This window comes from Cygnus olor, chromosome 1 (genome assembly GCF_009769625.2).
Source record: "Cygnus olor isolate bCygOlo1 chromosome 1, bCygOlo1.pri.v2, whole genome shotgun sequence".
Taxonomy (NCBI): Eukaryota; Metazoa; Chordata; class Aves; order Anseriformes; family Anatidae; genus Cygnus; species Cygnus olor.
In genome coordinates, this window is record NC_049169.1 from 86,218,972 (window position 1) to 86,237,448 (window position 18,477).

Below are 18,477 nucleotides of genomic sequence, written 5' to 3' on the forward strand. Positions count from 1 at the left end.
TTGGTAAGGCTTTCATGCAGATCTAAAGCTGACAACACTGGTTTAGGAAACAAGCACCAACTCTACATTACACTGCTAACAGCAGCTTTGTTTTAAACGTAGGTAGGACTCACACTCCAACTGATAAATAATCTTTTTTAACTATCAAACTTCTGTGTTCAAAAATCACCTACAGAACCAGGCAAAAAAAGTTTCCTCCCCTTCCTTTACCCCTTTATAAAGTACAAATTCCAAGAAGTAAATTACCTGAATACAACAATACATTCAATGCTTTTCATTTTTGAGATGAAGATGTTTTGTCGCCATTCGTGGGGGGCAGTGGGTGAAAAAAGAAAAAGGCAAAGAAACAGAAATCAGGCAAACCATGTCAAAAGCAATGGTGATGTGCAGTCGGCCGCACTTGCAAAGCTGAATAAGCAGAAAGACACATGAGCTTTATTAGTCCCAACGGATAGAACAGAAAAAAAGGATAAAAGGCCTCAAGTGAAAATGGTCAAGCATACAATTTATTATAAAACACAAGGAAAAAGGGCTTTGACGTCCTCACATGATGTTTACATTTCAAGCAAAGGCCTGTTATCCTCAACACCCCTCTGTACTGACTGCCCCACGGATGCACCAAAATCATTTCTCCTTTCTCAGAGACTCAGGATGAGCTTTTCCAAAGTCAGATCTCTCTGAAGTCCTCCCCACCCCCCGGCACTGCTCTAAAGTTAACACAGACAATGCAAATAGTGAAATAGTTGGAAGAAAAGCCTCTATGTAGGCACGAGCTATCCAAGGAAGAGGCAAATTTTGGTTCTCTCCTTAGGCAAACACGTGGGAGCCTGGCTGCTTGCTTTTATAAGCTTTGGGAGCAATTCGGGACTCAAATCACCGGAGATACTTGTCAAAACAACAGTCAGAGAGCAGAGGCAGCAGCACATTAACTCTTTCATAGTTGGTGGCTGCACCACCAGGCTCACAGCCCCGTCTGGAGCCCGCAGGAACCAGCTACGGCCAGGGCCAGGGCGTGCAGGGAATGGCATCTGGGGCCAGATTGCTGGAAGAGCATGGCAGGGAGTGGAAGGGAAGAAGGGGGAAATCAAGCTTAAATATTTCCCCCTCCATACATACATATATGTTTTGTTTCAGGAGAAGAATGTTTGTAGGAGAGTTTGCTTTCACGTCGTAAATACCCCAGCTCTGAGTTTTGCCAACAGACGTACTTTTCAGCATGGGGACTGTAACATTTACATTTGTGTGGCAAAATTAGCAGAGTTTTTGGAACAAAACCAGAAACAAGGGAACGTTCACACCTGTCACGGTTTGTTTTCTCTCAGAAATGTCAACACAGGCTGAGACTTTTCAACTCCAGCTGGTTTCTCTAGCTGCTCTGAAGGCGATGATCCATTACGCGTGCATGCACACACACACACACACACACTCACTCAGTTATGGCATAACTGAACTAATTGTGACCAGCATTCGCCATTATTGAGAGATCTCATTCCTGCTAGAGAAGCCAGCTTCTAACAAAAAGAAAACACCCTTTCTGTGGACCAAACTTGGTCTGGGGGTGAAGAAAGGACTAAGCAAACAGCCTGCTATTTTCTGTCTTTGCTGCAACAGAATCACAGCAGAAGTTCTCCAGTTCATTTAAAGATAATGCCTAAACAGCTTTAAACTCATTTCAAACTACCTCTTTGAAATACAGTCATCGGACTACGACTGCCTGAGCTAGACTGCTCAACAAATCTATGAGGTACAAATTAGCAGCTTAGCTAATCAATTTTTTTTTTTTTTTCGACAAAGATGTTACATCCTAGGCTATCCCATTCAACAGTCTCCTCTTGCACGACTTCATATGTAAGCCAAAAGGGTATCACTCTACAGGACGTTCAGGCTACATGCACCCACTTTATACCAGCATATAAGTGATTCAGGTACCTTTATTTACCTCCTAAGAAACGCTCCCAAAGACAGTTTAAATACTGACCAAAGGGCAGTTCACTTCTGTCTAAAAGAGGCCTAGGCCAAAGCAAAGCACTGAATGATTTTGCTCTGTCACATGCTGTTTTGTTTTGTTTTTTTTTTCTGATGCTCTGGTACTACTATGCCCATGAACTTACTCAAAAGTGCACTCTAAACACATACTTGTAAATATAAGTTGGTATAGGGTGAAAACAAACAAAAAAAAAAAGCAAAAAAAAATGCTATCAAACTGACAGCCAGAGAAGACAAAGTGAGTGACATCCCCTCTTTCACCCCAAGACAGCCTTATTGCTAGCAACAAGATGCATCCTAGAGAGACTGAAATACTCTGGGTCATGAAAGGGAGCACTGACCCCAGCATTACTGCTGGATACCACCCTGTCACAATGACAGCCTGGTTCCTCTAAGTCTCAGCACAGTTTGAGCGATGCATCTGTTTTGCACTTCCTCTCCAAACTGTTGCACAAAACCGGTCAGTGCTGTTTAGTAGTTATTTACCTCCAAAAATATAGGCCTTTATACAAAGTGAGTTTTTTTTCCTCTTCATAACACAGAGCCACATTTCCAAAACCCGTCTGTAGGCCTTCTGCCTGATGGACCTACTCAAGAGAAAACTATCTTAGCTTTCCAGGTCTTCCAGTGAAAAGGTGCAAGGTTCCTACCTTGTGTAGCCCATAAAATGCTGACAGGTGCAGAAGTCACGTCTTTGCTTTTTACCCAGCTGTTGTTGCGGTGCCTACTCCATGCAGAGATGACACAGAAGTAATCCCCTCTGTCACTTTCTGAAGTCCACTGGATCCGTAAACTGAAGGTGTCAACAGCCTTTTTAGAGAAGATTATTTCCCCGTTCTGAGTCCGCTCTCTGCTCCTGTCCCCAAGAAGCAGAGTCCAGTCTGCATCCATGGTGGCCAGCAGTTCCTCTGTCGCAACATCATCACCGAGCAGGTGCTCCTTGTAGTACCATGAAACTGTGAAGCGGATGTTTGCTTCGGTGTCCTGGGCGTTTGTGATCCTGCACTCCAGCTCGGTGGGGTCATCTGAAAACTTGGGTGTTTTAGATGCATTCAGAAACACCTCATAATCTGGCTCTGTGGGAGAGAAAACCCAGAATAAAGAAGTGAGAAGACACAAGTAGAAGGAAGCAAGTGGCATAGCTTAACATATAAGACACTGCTAACATCCAGTCTGTGAAAGCACATGATCCAAAAGCCAAGTGCCAGAACATCTATTTTTCTTACAAGAGCTGGTGATTGGGAACTTGGACTCTAGCTCTCAGACTTGTATTGGTCTGAAGTGAGCCACCCTAGGCCTGAATTTCCAAACAGGACTTGTGTGTCTGGTCAGATCATTTCAGAAAAATCAGCACCAAGTGATCTTATTGAGCAAAATCATTCCCTTCTTTAGGCCTGGCCCCAAGAACCCACAGTTGTTTCAGACATCCAGTCACTTTTGCACCTGTCTGAAAGCCTCCAGCAGCCAGAAGACGAGTTACACTCTGGCTTTGGACTGGCCAGAGCCACCCCACTTCCCCAGTTTCTCTGCAGGATAAGAGCACGTCCCCTCCTGACATGCCTCCTTCTCTGCGCTTATCATCCCATCATCTCTGTGCAGCATGCAATGAATGTTAAACACGAACAAAACACAAACATCTCACCCACCCATCCACCCAAATCAGGGGGCATCAGTGCCACTGGCCACAGGCAGCACAAACAGCAGCGTGCAGTAAATTTCAGCAGGCATCATAATAAATGACAAGTAGGTTAAGCCAATGATGTGTATAACAGAAGAGCTCCATAGAACAGAGAAGTACATGCTGTACAGCTACAAGGCTAGAAACCCTGAAGCTTGAAAAGGATCACTTGAAATGCACGGGTTAAGATTGGGGCTGCTGTATTTAAATCTAAAATAGCTTGCTGTCCAAAGCCTAAAAGAGATAAGGCAGCCACATGACTATTTTCTCTTGGACTATGGAGATAGTAAAGGAAAAAGATAACAGCAAAGACCTCTTACCACAAAGGAGATACATGCTTATTTACTAGCATTAGAATATTTTTCTCTCTTGCTGCCTACTATTATTCAGGAAAAAGACTAGCCTTCCAACTGTTCAGCTAATACTCATCACTTTGATTTTATATTATAAGCGTATTCAGTGCTCTATATTTATTTCTTGCTTTATGTTGTATTTGGCTTTTTGCCCTCCCAAAAACAATTAACTGAAGCTATAATTGGGACAGAGAAGGCAATCCAAGGCTAAAACTTAGACTTAGCTCACCAGTGAGCCAAGATAATAAAACATCTTAATAGAGCTGCTGCACTAATGTGTGTGCACATGCACTTTTGGACTTCGGATGCAAATGATGGAAACGATTCTATTCAAGCAACCTGGCCGCTGCCACGCCAGCTTGAAGAAAGGATCTCTCACCATTAAACGTTCTGCATGCAGGCATGCAGTGCCCTTGCATCTAGCAAGAACAAGGGCATACAAACAGACCAGATGCTAGAGTATCTAAATCACTGAGCTTTTGCAGTGCTAGGTAACACACAAACTTAAAGGTATTGCTCACCTAAGTCCAAAGTACCTACTATTGGCAGCAGTACCGTGCAGTTGTATAGCATTGTGCTCCTTTATTCTGCGAAGCTTTCCTGATATATGCATCTTTGACTGTTAACCTACTTTGTGTTTATTATGATGCCTGCTGAAATTTACTGTACACTAGCTCACTATGCACTACATAGTGAACATAAGCATAGATTTTTGCAGACTCTCGGTATGAGTAATACGAAATAAAAATTCACTCAATTCCTCTGCTGCAACCAAGTCATAGATTATTAATGGTGGCCAAAACCCATTTTTGGTGCAAGTAAATCTCCACAGATCCTACAGCTACTCTACCCTTCCTGTCTCATTCCCAAAGACCAGTCTTCTCCATGGCCTCATGATATATTGCACACACTTTGCAGTTTTCTTATTCCCCCTTGACTCATCTTTACCACCAAAAAAGAAGACAGTCAAGACCAATTAATATTTTCACAGCAACAAAGACTAAGAAAGCCGAAACTCTTCTCAGGATAGGAACACAGAAAGGAAAAAGCTGCAAGAAAGTCAAGTCCTTCAATAATCACTTCAGGTTGTTTATTTGTGGGCAGGGAAAGGACCACTAAGAAGAGAGTCTTGGCTTTGACAGCACCACTCCAGATAGGCGCTCCACCCTGACAGACATGCAGACAGAGGATTTAGAAAGAATAAAAGGCTGACTGGATAAACCTCATTCCTCCACTGTCAGCTGTCAAAGAACAGCCTCACTGACAGTTCAATGACTTAATACCCCAGCAGCTCTTAACTTCCATTAAGGAGGAGGAGTTGGTAAATTCTGGATGCAGCTGAAAACCTCAAATGCTGAAAAATTATTCTACTTTCCTTTGTCCTTAGCAACCAAGCGTCTGCCGAGGAGTAGATTTTATTCTTTCCTTTCCCCAGATAACACCCGACTGGAGTGAAAAAAGCAAGGAATAGTTCTACAGGCACCAGCAACGTAACAGAATATGTGAGCACGTGGTGCACCTGTGCGTGCACGAGCATGTGTGCGCACACGCATGCACACAGGAAAAGGGGGGAGCTCTCAGAAGCTGAATGTGTAATTTGAATGGCTGAAGAATGGAAATGAAGACTTATCGCTTGTGCACTTACCTCTAGCACACGTTAAAAGTATGCAAGAAAGAGCCACAGCTCAACTGCTCTGTACAATGCCAAATTGCAAAATTACAATGCTTATCACTGGAATTTAACCTTGTGGTACAGCTATTTATTTCTGAAAAACAGACTCTCTATACGCTGAGCCCATTCTGTCCTTTTATGTTGGAGGAGCTCTGCCTTTGTAACTGGGCGGTACCATCAGACTGATTACAGGAGGCTCCAAATGAGTACATAGAGAATGTTTAGGCACAGATGCTTGCATCCAATAAAGGCTGGGAACAAACATCAAGTACGACAGCTCTGCCAGTTCCCCTCCAGTTCACATCTAGGTTCGTTCATGCTTCCAACATGAGCAATCCTTTGTGAATTTTAGCAGGAAAAAGGTGGAAATGCCTTACCTACAGCATCCTGCATCACCATCCCGAATTACATTGCTTCTAAATTGAAGTTACTCTTTTCTCATGATATAACTAGGAGATAAGATAGGTAGGCTGACGTACCCCTAAAAAGCCAGGCTTTTTAGAAGTTTTGCTGGAGTTTCATTTTTAGCATTTCTCCCAAGCAACTTTGCTTCTGAGCGTATTTGCATAAAGAGAGATGGCCAAACCTTAATGTTCAGAAAGGATAATGCAAAGTAAAATATTCACAGTCCTCAGCATGTATATGACCCAGTTGATCTCCAAAACACATTTTTCTCAGGGTGGGGGTGTAGGGAAAGATATTGTCAGCCAGCTCTTGTAGGCCAGGTAGATCAGACAAGCCTGTTGAACCTCTGACCTCCACTCCAGCTTCTGTTCTGTTTAGAATGAACAACTGCTAAACACAGCTCCTCCTAACCACAGCCCCCTTGCAAAAAAAAAAAAAAAAAATATTGATAGTATTAGAGCTATAAGAAGAGAAATAAAAGGGAAAATAACTATGAACAGCTGGGGAATGAAAGAAGGAGAGAATAAAGAGAGCATCAAATTGCTGTTTAAGTAGATCTTTTTTTCCCACTAGTGACTTAACAGAACTTGCTGCAGAAATGTTGCAGTAACTTAAGGAACCCATACGTTCAGGTGCACAAATAATCCTTTGTGTGTCCAAAAGGACAAAAACCCACTCATGTCTATAACTGAATGATCAAAAATGCACCAGAGTGGGATATTAAATACTGCAGGAAGATCTGCTTTAGTGGTTACTGTGCTAAACAACACTTCCAGTTAAGCTCTTAGCCAGGTCTCTCTTGTTCAGTCACACGATTCAATAGTGCGGTCTCCTAAAATAGACTTGTCTGTCGAGGGAAGAGAATAAAGCAGCATAAAATCCTATCCCATCCTAAATCTACCAGTAGGATGTGGTCTGTCTCTAGTGATTAAAAAAAAAAAAAACAATTTGAAAGCTATTACAGTTCATTATGAAGTTTGCATCATAAATAATTGTATGGCAAACGATTCAAAAATGATGGGAACCACATGGTATCACTGTTTGGAGCTCGGAAAGAACACCTGCTGCAGTATCAAAGCCCTGCTGACAGTACACGGGAAATGAAAGGGGACAATATGATACTGAGGCAGCTTCAGCCCCTGGAAAACAAGGTGGACTTATAAATTCTGTTTCCCAGTTACAGAGAGTTCAGTGACATCCTAAAATACCATAACATACAAGCCCAGAGAGAGAGATGATGGACGCAAATGTGTAAGAGATTAGACCCTGCAAGGTCTTTTCCCTTTTCTGATAGGAACAAGGAATGTGTGGCACAATATCCACGAAGTTTGCAAGCAGAATCACTCACCTAATGCTGTCACCACCACACTGACTGGCGCAGATGTCCTCTCCACCACTTTATGCCAGCTCCCGTTGTGCAGTGGCACCCAGACAGCTGCTTGGCAGAAGTAGTACCCAGAGTCTTCCACACCCACATCACGCACCAAGAGGCGATAGGAATTCCTATCGACATGGCTCAGGCTGATAAGAGTTGAATCACTGACAACGGAGTCATGGTCCATGCTCAACAAAACCTGAGCATCTGACAAGGTGTCATCAGGTGACCCAGAGAAATACCACGTCACCTCGGCTTGGAAAATACCACTCCTGTCCGTTGTGATGTTGCAGGTAAGATCCAGGGAGTCCCTTTCAGTCACAGACAGATTGCTTGTTGAGATGAGCACATCTAGAACTTGGAAATGAAGAGAGAAAGATTCAAACAAAAAATAAAACATTGCTTTTATTATTATTTTAAAGAGTCCACTCACTGTAAGTTATGCAGACCTTCACTTTCTATTACAGAATTTTCTCAAGTAGCTCAGTAGCCCCACTTTCAAGCATCCATTGACTATTGTGCTGCATCATCTATTATAAGACAAGCACACATTATCAAGCAAGCAAGGGATCTTTGATAAAGGTGGGAGAAAGAAGTGAGAACAAGGTTTCTATACCTCAACAGCAACTGGTCTGTGAAGGCTTTGTTCTAATCACAGACCGTACACCACCCTCACACAGCAGGAAAACATGAAGGATTCTTATTCTCACGGAAAGGTCAGGGTACTTGGGACTCTCCCTCAGAATGGAAAATGTCCACTGAAACCACTAGAAACTACACCAGAACTGTAGTAGCTCTTCTCAGTAGTTCCACAAGTCCTGCCTTAAACAGGCAGCTAAGAGCAGATCAGTGATTTCTATGTAAAACCATGTTCTAGTACCTAATACATACCCATCTGTAAAAGCTTTCTAGGACTACCACCAGGAACTAGAGACAGTATAGAAATGCCACACTGTTTTTCTGAGTGGCCGCAACTATTGCCAATAAAACCAAGCAGTACTCATCTCACTGCTCACCACTCGATAGCACAGAACAGACTGAACAGAGGCCAGCAAGCCTCTCCTGAGAGGCAAAGCCAAGTCCCCTATCTGATGAATGCCCCACTGGGACTGGAAAGGGTAGGAAAGCCTAGTTAATTTAACAGACTAATGCCAGAATACAAATTAAGAGCCCTCTGAAAAGTTAAGAGCAGTGTTTCTCCAAGGAGCACCTCTGTCTTCATGCACTAGTGACAGGCATTCAGAACCTGGCAGGATAATCACGGAGAGGGACTCTAAGAGAGTTTACTCGTATGTGCCTTCTCAAGGCTCCTTTTTTGGTTGCAGAAGTGTCTGAAGGCCTCACTTAGGATTATATTCCTCTTGTGCGAGGCGCTATTAAAAAAGACATACAGGAAAAAAGTCAGGCCCAAAGAGTTCATGATTTAAGGACACCAAAGTAGATAGAAGAGTATAACTGCTTTTTCTGTTGTTACAAGTAACCTGTGCTACTTATGCAAGTAGTTACACAAGTAGCTTTGTGCATGACTTTATTTTTTTACATTAGATAGTAATTTCTGTTATTATTTTTATTTTATTTCTACAAATTCAACCCTACAGTTTACAGCAGGTAAGAAGAGAGGGGGAGGCTAGAAAGCTTTCTTGCCCCTGACAAAGTGCCAGTGCTGCCAATGACTGAGCTGAAAATGAAGGCCAAAGAAAAAATACAAACCAAACAGGGGAAAAAAAGACACACATACAGAGGGAACATTAAAAAACTGCCCCATTAGGCACTGCTATTGGTCCTGGCCATCCTCATCCTGTTTTTCAGCCCACCTACTTAAGCCAAATTCTCCACAAGTGCAACAAAATAGAGGGCTACAGCTCTTAACTAGCAACCCCTGTCTCAGCAGAGAGTACCTGCAAGCTTTACTGTGTAACAGACACCCTGAAAAAGGGGCAGATTGATCCTGTCAAATTTCACAGGCTAAACACCACCAGGATGCTAAAACTACATCCAAGGGAGCTAGCCAAAACCCAGCAGTTCTGACTTTTCCCTACAACAATTACAAGATTACAAAAATGAAAAGATACCCTTATTGTCTGAACACTTTGAAAAAATACTGTCATAATCTCATATTTCTGAGACCATCATTGCCTGTTTTACCACCTATTGAGTTACAAGAAGCATCACCCCCTGCTTTCCCCCCTCCAACTAGCAGTGGTAATGCTAATGCAATTAAGCGCTTAGTGCGTCTACTCCTGAAACCCACATAGACAGGGATATCTGGATATCCTCAGCACAGCACTACGTGTATTTTTGTCTCCTTAGTCAAGCATGCAATGATGCATTTAACAGTGCCCGCCAACACAGTGGAGCCATCAGCCCAGTGATCCAGTGGTAGTGATAGAAATCAGAGGATAATTTATCCTTTGAAATTACCACTGCCTCTCTCTTTTCTCCCAATCTTTCTATGCCATTTTAATACATAACATTCACATCTGTCATGAATCACAGTCCACTTTTACAGGGGAAGCACAGCGGTTTAGTGCTCTCAGATAACCTATGTTAATGACAGCACAGACGGCAGGTTTAGGTTGCTCGGGGTTAAACACAACACTATTTAAGAAATAGTGTAACCAGAGGAAGTCTGAAGTGAACTAAGGATGAGATAAAAATCTCAGTCTAGGTACATAAGAGATTCCAGTCAATCCTTCCATGCCATCATCCCCATTGCCCCCAGAATAAAAGCTAGCAAACTCATGCCAAGCATATGCTATTAACTCAGATGTAAACAGGCCAGCTATCCAAACAGCACTCTAAGGTCTCCTGGAAAGGTGTCCTCATTTAGTTCAGCTTATCCAATTTCTACTCTCAAGAAGCATCGCCTCGTGGGCACAACAGCATTGCTGTAGCTACGAGCTATGGCCCCAGCCCAGCAGTAACACTCACCAGTCCGCTGGATCGACACACTTGCTATCTCCACGCTCTTCTCCTGAATCTTCTGCCATGAGCTATCTGCCCCTCTCACCCACTCGCTCACGAGACACCTGTAGACGCCCGCATCCACCGACGAGGCCTGGGACACAGACAGTCGATACGTGTCATTCACTCCCGTGTCCAAGCGGATATCTCCACTACGGTAGCGCTCCTCATAGCCAGGGCCAGGCTGGAATTTGCCTTCGTGAGTCAAAGATAGGATGTCCTGCCAAGACAATCCACTTTTGATCTGCCAAGTCACGTGCAGGTGAGTGTGCTCCGGTGAGGTGGTGATTGCTGAGCAGCGCAGCTTGAAGGAGTCACCCTCAGAGAGCTTCAGAGATGTTGAAGAACGTGCTTTTGAACCGCTCACCAATAAGCCATCAGAAATCACTATTAAAAAAAGACCGAAATACACAAATATCGTAAAAGCAAAGAAAGGAGAAAACACCCACAACGACCTGTTTGGATATGAAGCACTAAAACTACCACCTCTCCAATCGTTCCTTCTTCCACACAAATACATTCCAGAAACAAGGAAACTCGACTGAAAATTCATTCGTCACCCGCTTCAAACAAGCCAAGGCAAGCACTCAACTTCATTTACCCTCCCCCACTTCAATTTCTCATCCAAGTAATATCATTCAGACTATTCCCATCCAGAACCATCTTGATTTTCATGAGAAAAAGAGACAAAACAAAGAGAAAAAACAGTCTCCCAGATCATTATTGAAGAACCCTAAATGAGAGAGCAAGGCTAGGACATAACTGCAGGAACAACATGCTAAAGATGAAATGGAAGACTACTTCCTTCATAGAAAGATCTCTAAATGACACTGTCTAAATAAGAGAGAACACAGGTATGTTTTTATCTGAATTTAGCCCCTCTACCCAGAGGTTTAGTGACATTAAGCATTTGCAGACATCTTAGGAAAACACACTGGTTAGTTTTCCCATATTTATTTACATATTTCCTAGATAGAAAAAGCAAAAGTGGTGTTTAGAGTAACAGCTCCCCTTTGCTTCTTCACCTCGCTTGCCCTTGCTCCTATCATGCCTCCCAATTTTGGCTTTAGTAGAATCAAACAGGAAAAAAAATCACAATGCTCATAAGCGACAGAAATTCATCGTTATTAAGGGTACATCTATAATCAATATCAAAAACAAACTTAGAGCACACCTCACTCTTCAGAAATACCTTTCACTTGGACCTCAGCATCATAATTTCCCTGAACGGTGGCATCAGTGCTGGGCGTGGAGCATTTGTATTTCCCTTGGTCAGTTGGCTGGATGTTTTTAATCACGAGTTCCACAGCATCGTTGCTGCTCCGTCTCAGTTTGATATCCCCGTGGCCCACACGTTTTTGGTACTCCTCAGAGGTGAAGGTAGAATCCCAGGTACTCACTATCCGCACGAAGTCAGTCTCTCGGGCGAACTCCCAGTCAAAGTTCTGCTCGCTGGGTCCGTCGTAGTCACTAACGCTGCAAGGGATCGCCACCTCTGTGCCCACAACTCGAATTAGAGGACCTTTGGGTACCCTCACAATGCGTCCTCTGCAGAAAGCTAGGTTGGGGAATAAGGTGAAAGAAAGCAGACAGTTAACAAAGGAATCACCAAGTTAGCCTTTGACAAAAAAAAAAACGTGAAATACGGTTAGGTTGGGCACCCACCCTGCAGAAAACTAGAACTAGTAAGAGCAATCTTTCCCATTAACATTTAATCTCATTGGAACAGCATGGGCAATCTTTGGTTCACTGCTTATTTAGTAATGTGTTAGGTAATGAAACATGGAGATGAGGAGAGAAAGATTTAAAGAGGAAAAAAAAATGAGAACACTATTTAGCCACAGGTCCAGTGGTTAACAGTTTCCACCAGAGGCAAAGTGGTAAGCCTCCAAGTGCCACGTTTCCACCAGAGGCTAAGTGCAACACACTTAAACAGCATTAATTAGTGGTTTTCATTACTACAGAGATGGCATAATCTAATCAGGCATTTTTATAAGTCTTCTGCTGACATCAGTAGAGGGTTCAAAGAAGGAAATTCTAACTCTCCTTCAGCTTGACAGCCATAAGAATAGCAAGTTGACATTCTCCAGAAATGAAGTCACCTCTTCCCTGCAGGATCTTGGCTTCTCTAATGCAGGTGAGCTTCCCTGCCTTCCTAAGTGACTTTAAAGGAATTACTGATTTCCACAGACAGTGCTTGAATGGGTTTCTGCAACCACACCTGCTTCCAGCACCCACTTCACCTTTAGTGGAAGTCCCAGAACATGGGAGCAGGAGCAGAGCACGCTCCTTCCAGAGCATGGGAAAACAGTGTTCAGACTGTTTTCTGGGACCATCTAACTCGAAGGACAGAACAGCAACAGCAGTTCTCTGCTGAAGGCTGGCACAGCAACATGTTATGCTCCAGGCAAAAGTGTGAACCACTTAAACTAGCCAGAGGACCTGGCAGACATGGAAAGCGACTTTTCTAGTTGATTTGGCTCTGTAGCTCAAAGAACAACCCCAGCGTCTGCACACGGATCTTGGCAGATTCTCACTTCAGGAAGAGCAAACTGCTTTGATTCATAGTTCCAACCAGAGAAACTTTTTCAGCAAAAGAGAGGTACTGCCTAAGCTCAGTCTCCAAACAGGAACAACAAAACGCTTACCAGTATTTTGCTGTGGACATGGATACCACAGCTCCACATCCACAGCAAAATGGCAGAGCAAGAGAATGGCAGAACAAGAAAAGCCAAAATGCTAAAGGGTAGATATTGCAAAAAAACAAGTAGACCACCATAACTATAGCAGGAGCAGTTGGACCAAAGGGTTTATCTAGAACATATCACTCAGGCAATGTCAAATTTAAACAAACAACCCACGTATGCATGAAGCCCAATAACTCACAACTGCTCTAATTCACCAGTTGAACCAAGGACTGACACTGTCTTTACCTCTGCAGCTGGTAAGGAGACGTAGTCCCCAGCACGCTCTTTGCCTTGCAGGCTGTTCATGTGCACGGCCTCATTCCTAAGAGCCCTGTTTCCTGATTGCCATGACTTTCTATTGTCGTCATTAGTATTTTATTACACTAACCTTAGTCTGCAATCAAAATAAATCTCTTACCCCCTTACACCTCTCCCAGAAGACTGTTGTAATGTAGCCGATCAAGTGATTGACTAGTCCTAACAAGGAGGCCAAACTTCTCTGCATCTTTCACCTGTGAGCAGGAGAGAAAAACCTTGACTAACTATGTCTTGTCCCGTTGTTTAAGGGGATCTCTCTAAACAGAAGCACCATATATTAAAATCCAGAATACGGAAAAATAACCAACAACAAAAAAAAGAGAGAGCTGAGGGGCTCCAGCCAATATATTCTCACCAGGTCTTAAGTTCCAGCCCCATTCAATCCTTCAACTTAGCCTCTTACAGAAAGCAGGAACGGCAGCAGGTAAGCTTTAAAGCACTGCCTGACTTCCACAACAGCTTTGAACAGACCAGTGTGAGAAGTCAGCTCAGGATCCTGACTGAGGGCATTACTTTTAAACGCTGTCTTCTCTCTAGAAAACGCTCTCCCGTGACACTAAAGCAAGCAGACAACACTGTTCTGCATGTGTCTTCAGCTGTAGACCCACATACCGTGCACTGCACTAATCCAATCCAGAGGTGACAAAGGCACACTGATGTGGCAAGGGCTACACATTTGTGCTTGAGATTAGCACTGACAGCTCTGTTTCTCTCCCTTCCGAGGTTGCTAAAGACCCTCTGACATTTAATGAAGGTAGTGGTGATTAGCATCTTTGTAAGAGAAGGCAGACAAAAGGAAAGAGATAGGGGAATAGGGATTCCTCCGTGAATCTGTTCAGAGTCGGTACCCTGCTGCTGCAAAGCACTGCCTATACCCTCTTCACAACAGTCCCAGAAGCATGCAACAATTTCGGTTTTACACAAAGGTGGAAGGCAGGCAGTGGAACAGCTGCAGGAGAGAAAAGGGACACCCTGTAACATTTTCTTATGATTTCCTGCTTTGCAAACAAGAACATTTGTTACTGCTAAAAGAGAGGAGGGTTCCCACGAGGCAGGAGCACAGAGACAGCATCACCAGGTAAGAGGATGTGTACTTACTGCAGAGCATCTGCTGTGCCCTAACTGCCTACAGGTAGGGAAAAGAGTGCACAGGGCTGATACTCGAGGGTGAGTTGCTATTCTAGGTGACCCAGGAGGCTCACTGTCTAGCAACCCGTGAATTCAGGGTTCTGCTTTTTGTCCCGTAGCAGTCAGCAGCAAGGATATCCCCAGCTGCTCAACAAGGTGTTGTGTTTTTCGCTGTGCATTAGGGATTAACGTCTCATGTAACTGCAGCAGAAGGCACCAAGCCACAGACACCGATCTTGGCAACAGCAAGATCCATTTTGCTCTGCCAGACAAACGGGAGCTTTTGCAAATATTTTGTTCTTGCAATGCCCTGTGTTAGGCTCGCATACGCCTCCCTCCATCTTCCCAGAGCAATCCAAGTTCAACTCTCACAATCCAGAAGAGCTTCGCACTCAGTGAATTTATTGGGAACATTTATTTTTCATGACACCTAATATATTTTAATGTTAATATAAGGTGATATGTTCTTAATGAATTCACTTGAATACTATTTAACTGTACAAACAGATGGATCGGGACAGAACAGTGTACATGCTAGTGACAAAACTCAACAGAACATAAGCAGTTTATGATGGTGCTCTCTATGATACTGAAAAAAATGATGGGTACTTGGTATGGACTCAGTAATTGGCTCTGTATCATAAACTGCAATGCTGGACATCAAATCGGAGTAGAAGATGAACTGCTTACGTGCAAAATTATTTTTTATAGAGCCCCCAAGCACTAGATGAAATTGCAAGGAACTACTTTTCAAAGCAAAAGGTAATGGAGTCGCTGTAAGGAGGCCAGCACACAAACACAAAGCATGGGACTCGTTGCTTGGGCTCATTAGACAGCTGACAGGACTACCTGGCAACACTGGTGCTTTTGGGCCAGAAACACCCAAGTAGGAGGGCAACCACAGAGCTTTCAAGGCTGTTTGTCAAGAGCTTGGTTAGAGAATTCTCCCTCAGAAATGCACAAAATACTCCACCAGAAACACAGGCAAAGTATGTCTTAAGGTAGAATAATAAACTGGGGACTGCCATGTCAACAATATAGAGGCAAGATATCCCAGACACAGCCGAGTTAGTTTTGAGCTAGTGTTTGTTCCCCACTGATGTTGCATGAAGTACTTAGTTTAATTTGCCCCGTCACTTAGATGCGCCATCTCATCGCTGTCATGACATGATGTATTTTCAAAGGAGAGCGCACAGGAAGCAGATGACTGAGTAGATAGGTTGTGAAGTCAATCCAAGCACATTAAATAGCAACCTGTCACTTTCAGGATAACCAAGAAAACAAGGCAGCAAAATCAAGAAGGACCTAGATAACAAGTGGTCTGTTTAAACTCTTAACCAGCAGCAACTCCTCAAGAAAGTAGCTGGTGAGGATTTCCTCTTACATTAAGGACATTACCATAGATAAGGAAAGCCTCCTGGGAGCTTCATCTTCACACAGGTTGTGTATCTACGTATCATTTGTGAAAGAACAAGATGAGAAGTAATCTGACGAGTCACCCACAAGGCTGAGAAGGTATTGTTATTGCAAAGGACACACTTCTGCTTCAGCACTCTCTTACACGAGGTGCTTCCCCCAGCCCGCATGAGACAGCTCCATCTAATATGAAACCATGTTCTCTTAGCAGCCTGGAGAAGGAGGTCGACTCTCTACATCCGCCTTCCAAAGGAAAATGCAATGTGACATGCAGTAGGAAGTCAATTAAAGCCCAAAAAGTGAGAGCTGACGACTCACTAAATTGGCTCAGACTGAGCACTCTGCATCTGAAAGGACATGCAGTCCAGCTCCTCACCCAAGGCAGCCCTGGGAGATGTAATGACAACTTCGCTGATGCCTTTCATCCCCAAAGCATCTCAGAAGAGCTTTCCAAACAAAAGGTTGTTTCATTTGCCAACTAAACGTTAGCGTGCCTGGGAAGGAACTACGGCAGCCCTTTCAAATTCACAACGGTGTATGACAGGAAAACATACAGCACCCAACTCTGCAAACGGTGGTAGCGATTTTCCCTCTCTCAACTCCTTCATTTATTTTCAATCCAGGCACAACTCTGCTGCAACCCTGTACAAATGAGGGGGTTGAGCAGGGACAACCCTTTCTGTGCCACGCCAGAGGACGTGCAGTGGATTCCTCACCACGAAAAGCTGTGCTCTCTGCCTCCATTTTGGAGCAAAACGCCTGATCTCCCAATTCTGTAGCACCCTGCTCAACTACAGTGTTTGTGATGCATGAAGCCATTTTACAACATGGAAGAAAGAAGGGATTTGATTTTTGCATCATTTTTTTTTCCTGCCGCAGAGACCTGTCCACACAAATCCTCTTCCTCTGTTCTGAAAAGAGCTGTTCAGGCCCCCGCCCGGAGGCACTGAGCAAGTTTTCCTAGCCAGCAGACAGGTAAAGAGACAGGCAGCATGCCACACAGTCACAGGCTCTTTTCTAGGGAAGGAGAACCAAAGCATATCAGCAGGAGAGATTACAATCCTTATCTCCAGTCTTCCCCCCCGCCTCTCCTCCCAGCTTCAATTATCAAGCAACTCTCCACATCAAGAATGACATATGTGACTATCAGGGACAGAGAAGCATGTCTACAATGTCTGAAAACCTTTCAATGCTTTTACATACATATATTATTTTTTTTAAATATATAACACTGTTTTCCTAGAAGTTGCACATTAACATAAACAGCACATTGCTTTGGAATTTCCCCGCGCCCCTTTTTAAACGCAATCAATTCAATTTTCTATCCTACGTTGCCTATGTAGAAGAGAAAAAGACAGAAGGAGATTAAGGAGAATAAAAGGATTTTTATTTTTTATAGTACCAGAAATCCAGCTAATTATTGAAATTTCTTTACTGGTCTTAAAAATAAATAAGTGAGATCTCTTACCATCCCTGCATAACGTGCACCAAAAGCATACTCTTCTTTCCAGTGCAAAGAGACGCACAGGGGTTGGGACCTACCCTAGACAAAGCGGTAGGCTCTCGCTCTCTTGCTACTCCTTCAAAATTACAAAATTTAGATCATCCTAATCAGCAGAAGCAACCTGTCCCTTACAACCAGGCAGGCTGAATCACAAGGGGCTCCTTTAAAAGAGACCAAAGCTGATCCCTTACATCTAAGGGGTAATCGCCATAGTAGCCTGGAATTACTCGAAGCAGCCTGGACTCTGTCCCTTGCACAGCAACGGTACTGCTCTACCTCCCTGTCTGCTATACTCTACCTAAAAAAGGACTGGTAGGTTTTTGTGGCTTGAAAGATGTGCAGTGCATCATCTGAAGTTATCAGAGAAGAGCGAATGAAAGAGTCCATGAGAGAGACATTTACATTGTTCTTTCCCAGGCGGCTGGGATTCTTTTTTTAGATAATGCAGAGCTCTTATCAAAAGGAATTAGCCTGGGTGTAATTGCTTAAAACCCATTATCTCTATCAGGATGAAGAAACGCATACTGCATCTTAAGTGAAGCCTCAGAAACGCTATCAAACTGCAAGGCTGCTGGATTGCTCTAATCTCTGTGCCATCTGAGATGTCTCCGAAAAGCCACATCTCCAGCCCTGGGTGAAAAAGCAAGTAGCTTCACAGTTGGACTCCATCTATACCACGTGGACTGGGATTCACATGAAAGGATTAAACAACATCTTTTGCAGCACAGTAACAAACTGCTGTCTCCTCTATTCATCCCACACACATCTCCCCCAAGAAAAGGGATTTCAAATGCCCTTAAGTGAATCACAAGGCTTTCACTAGGGCACGGTTCCCAGTTATCCTATGGTGCATCTCCCCAGTTTCCAAGAGTCCTTTTGCACAGCTGTGTTAGATGCCTGACACCTTAGTTAGCTAGCTATCTAGGCTCTATCTGTCATCAGTAGAGAAAAGCGCTCCAATAAATTCCTCTCCCATTGCTGCTTACGGACA

The 18,477-nt window shown here is 43.6% G+C and overlaps 1 protein-coding gene across 5 annotated transcripts in view; it reads right to left on the minus strand.

Moving 5' to 3' along the window:
* PTGFRN (prostaglandin F2 receptor inhibitor) overlaps nucleotides 1-18,477 on the minus strand; it is a 104,242-nt gene that overhangs the window by 26,409 nt on the left and 59,356 nt on the right. For all 5 annotated transcript variants that reach the window (XM_040567131.1, XM_040567122.1, XM_040567139.1 and 2 more), the window contains 4 exons: nucleotides 11,626-11,991; nucleotides 10,401-10,820; nucleotides 7,443-7,826; nucleotides 2,637-3,062 (listed from right to left, as the gene is read on the minus strand). In XM_040567131.1, the coding sequence (XP_040423065.1) occupies nucleotides 2,637-3,062; nucleotides 7,443-7,826; nucleotides 10,401-10,820; nucleotides 11,626-11,991 (1,596 nt within the window). The remainder of the gene's footprint in view (nucleotides 1-2,636; nucleotides 3,063-7,442; nucleotides 7,827-10,400; nucleotides 10,821-11,625; nucleotides 11,992-18,477) is intronic.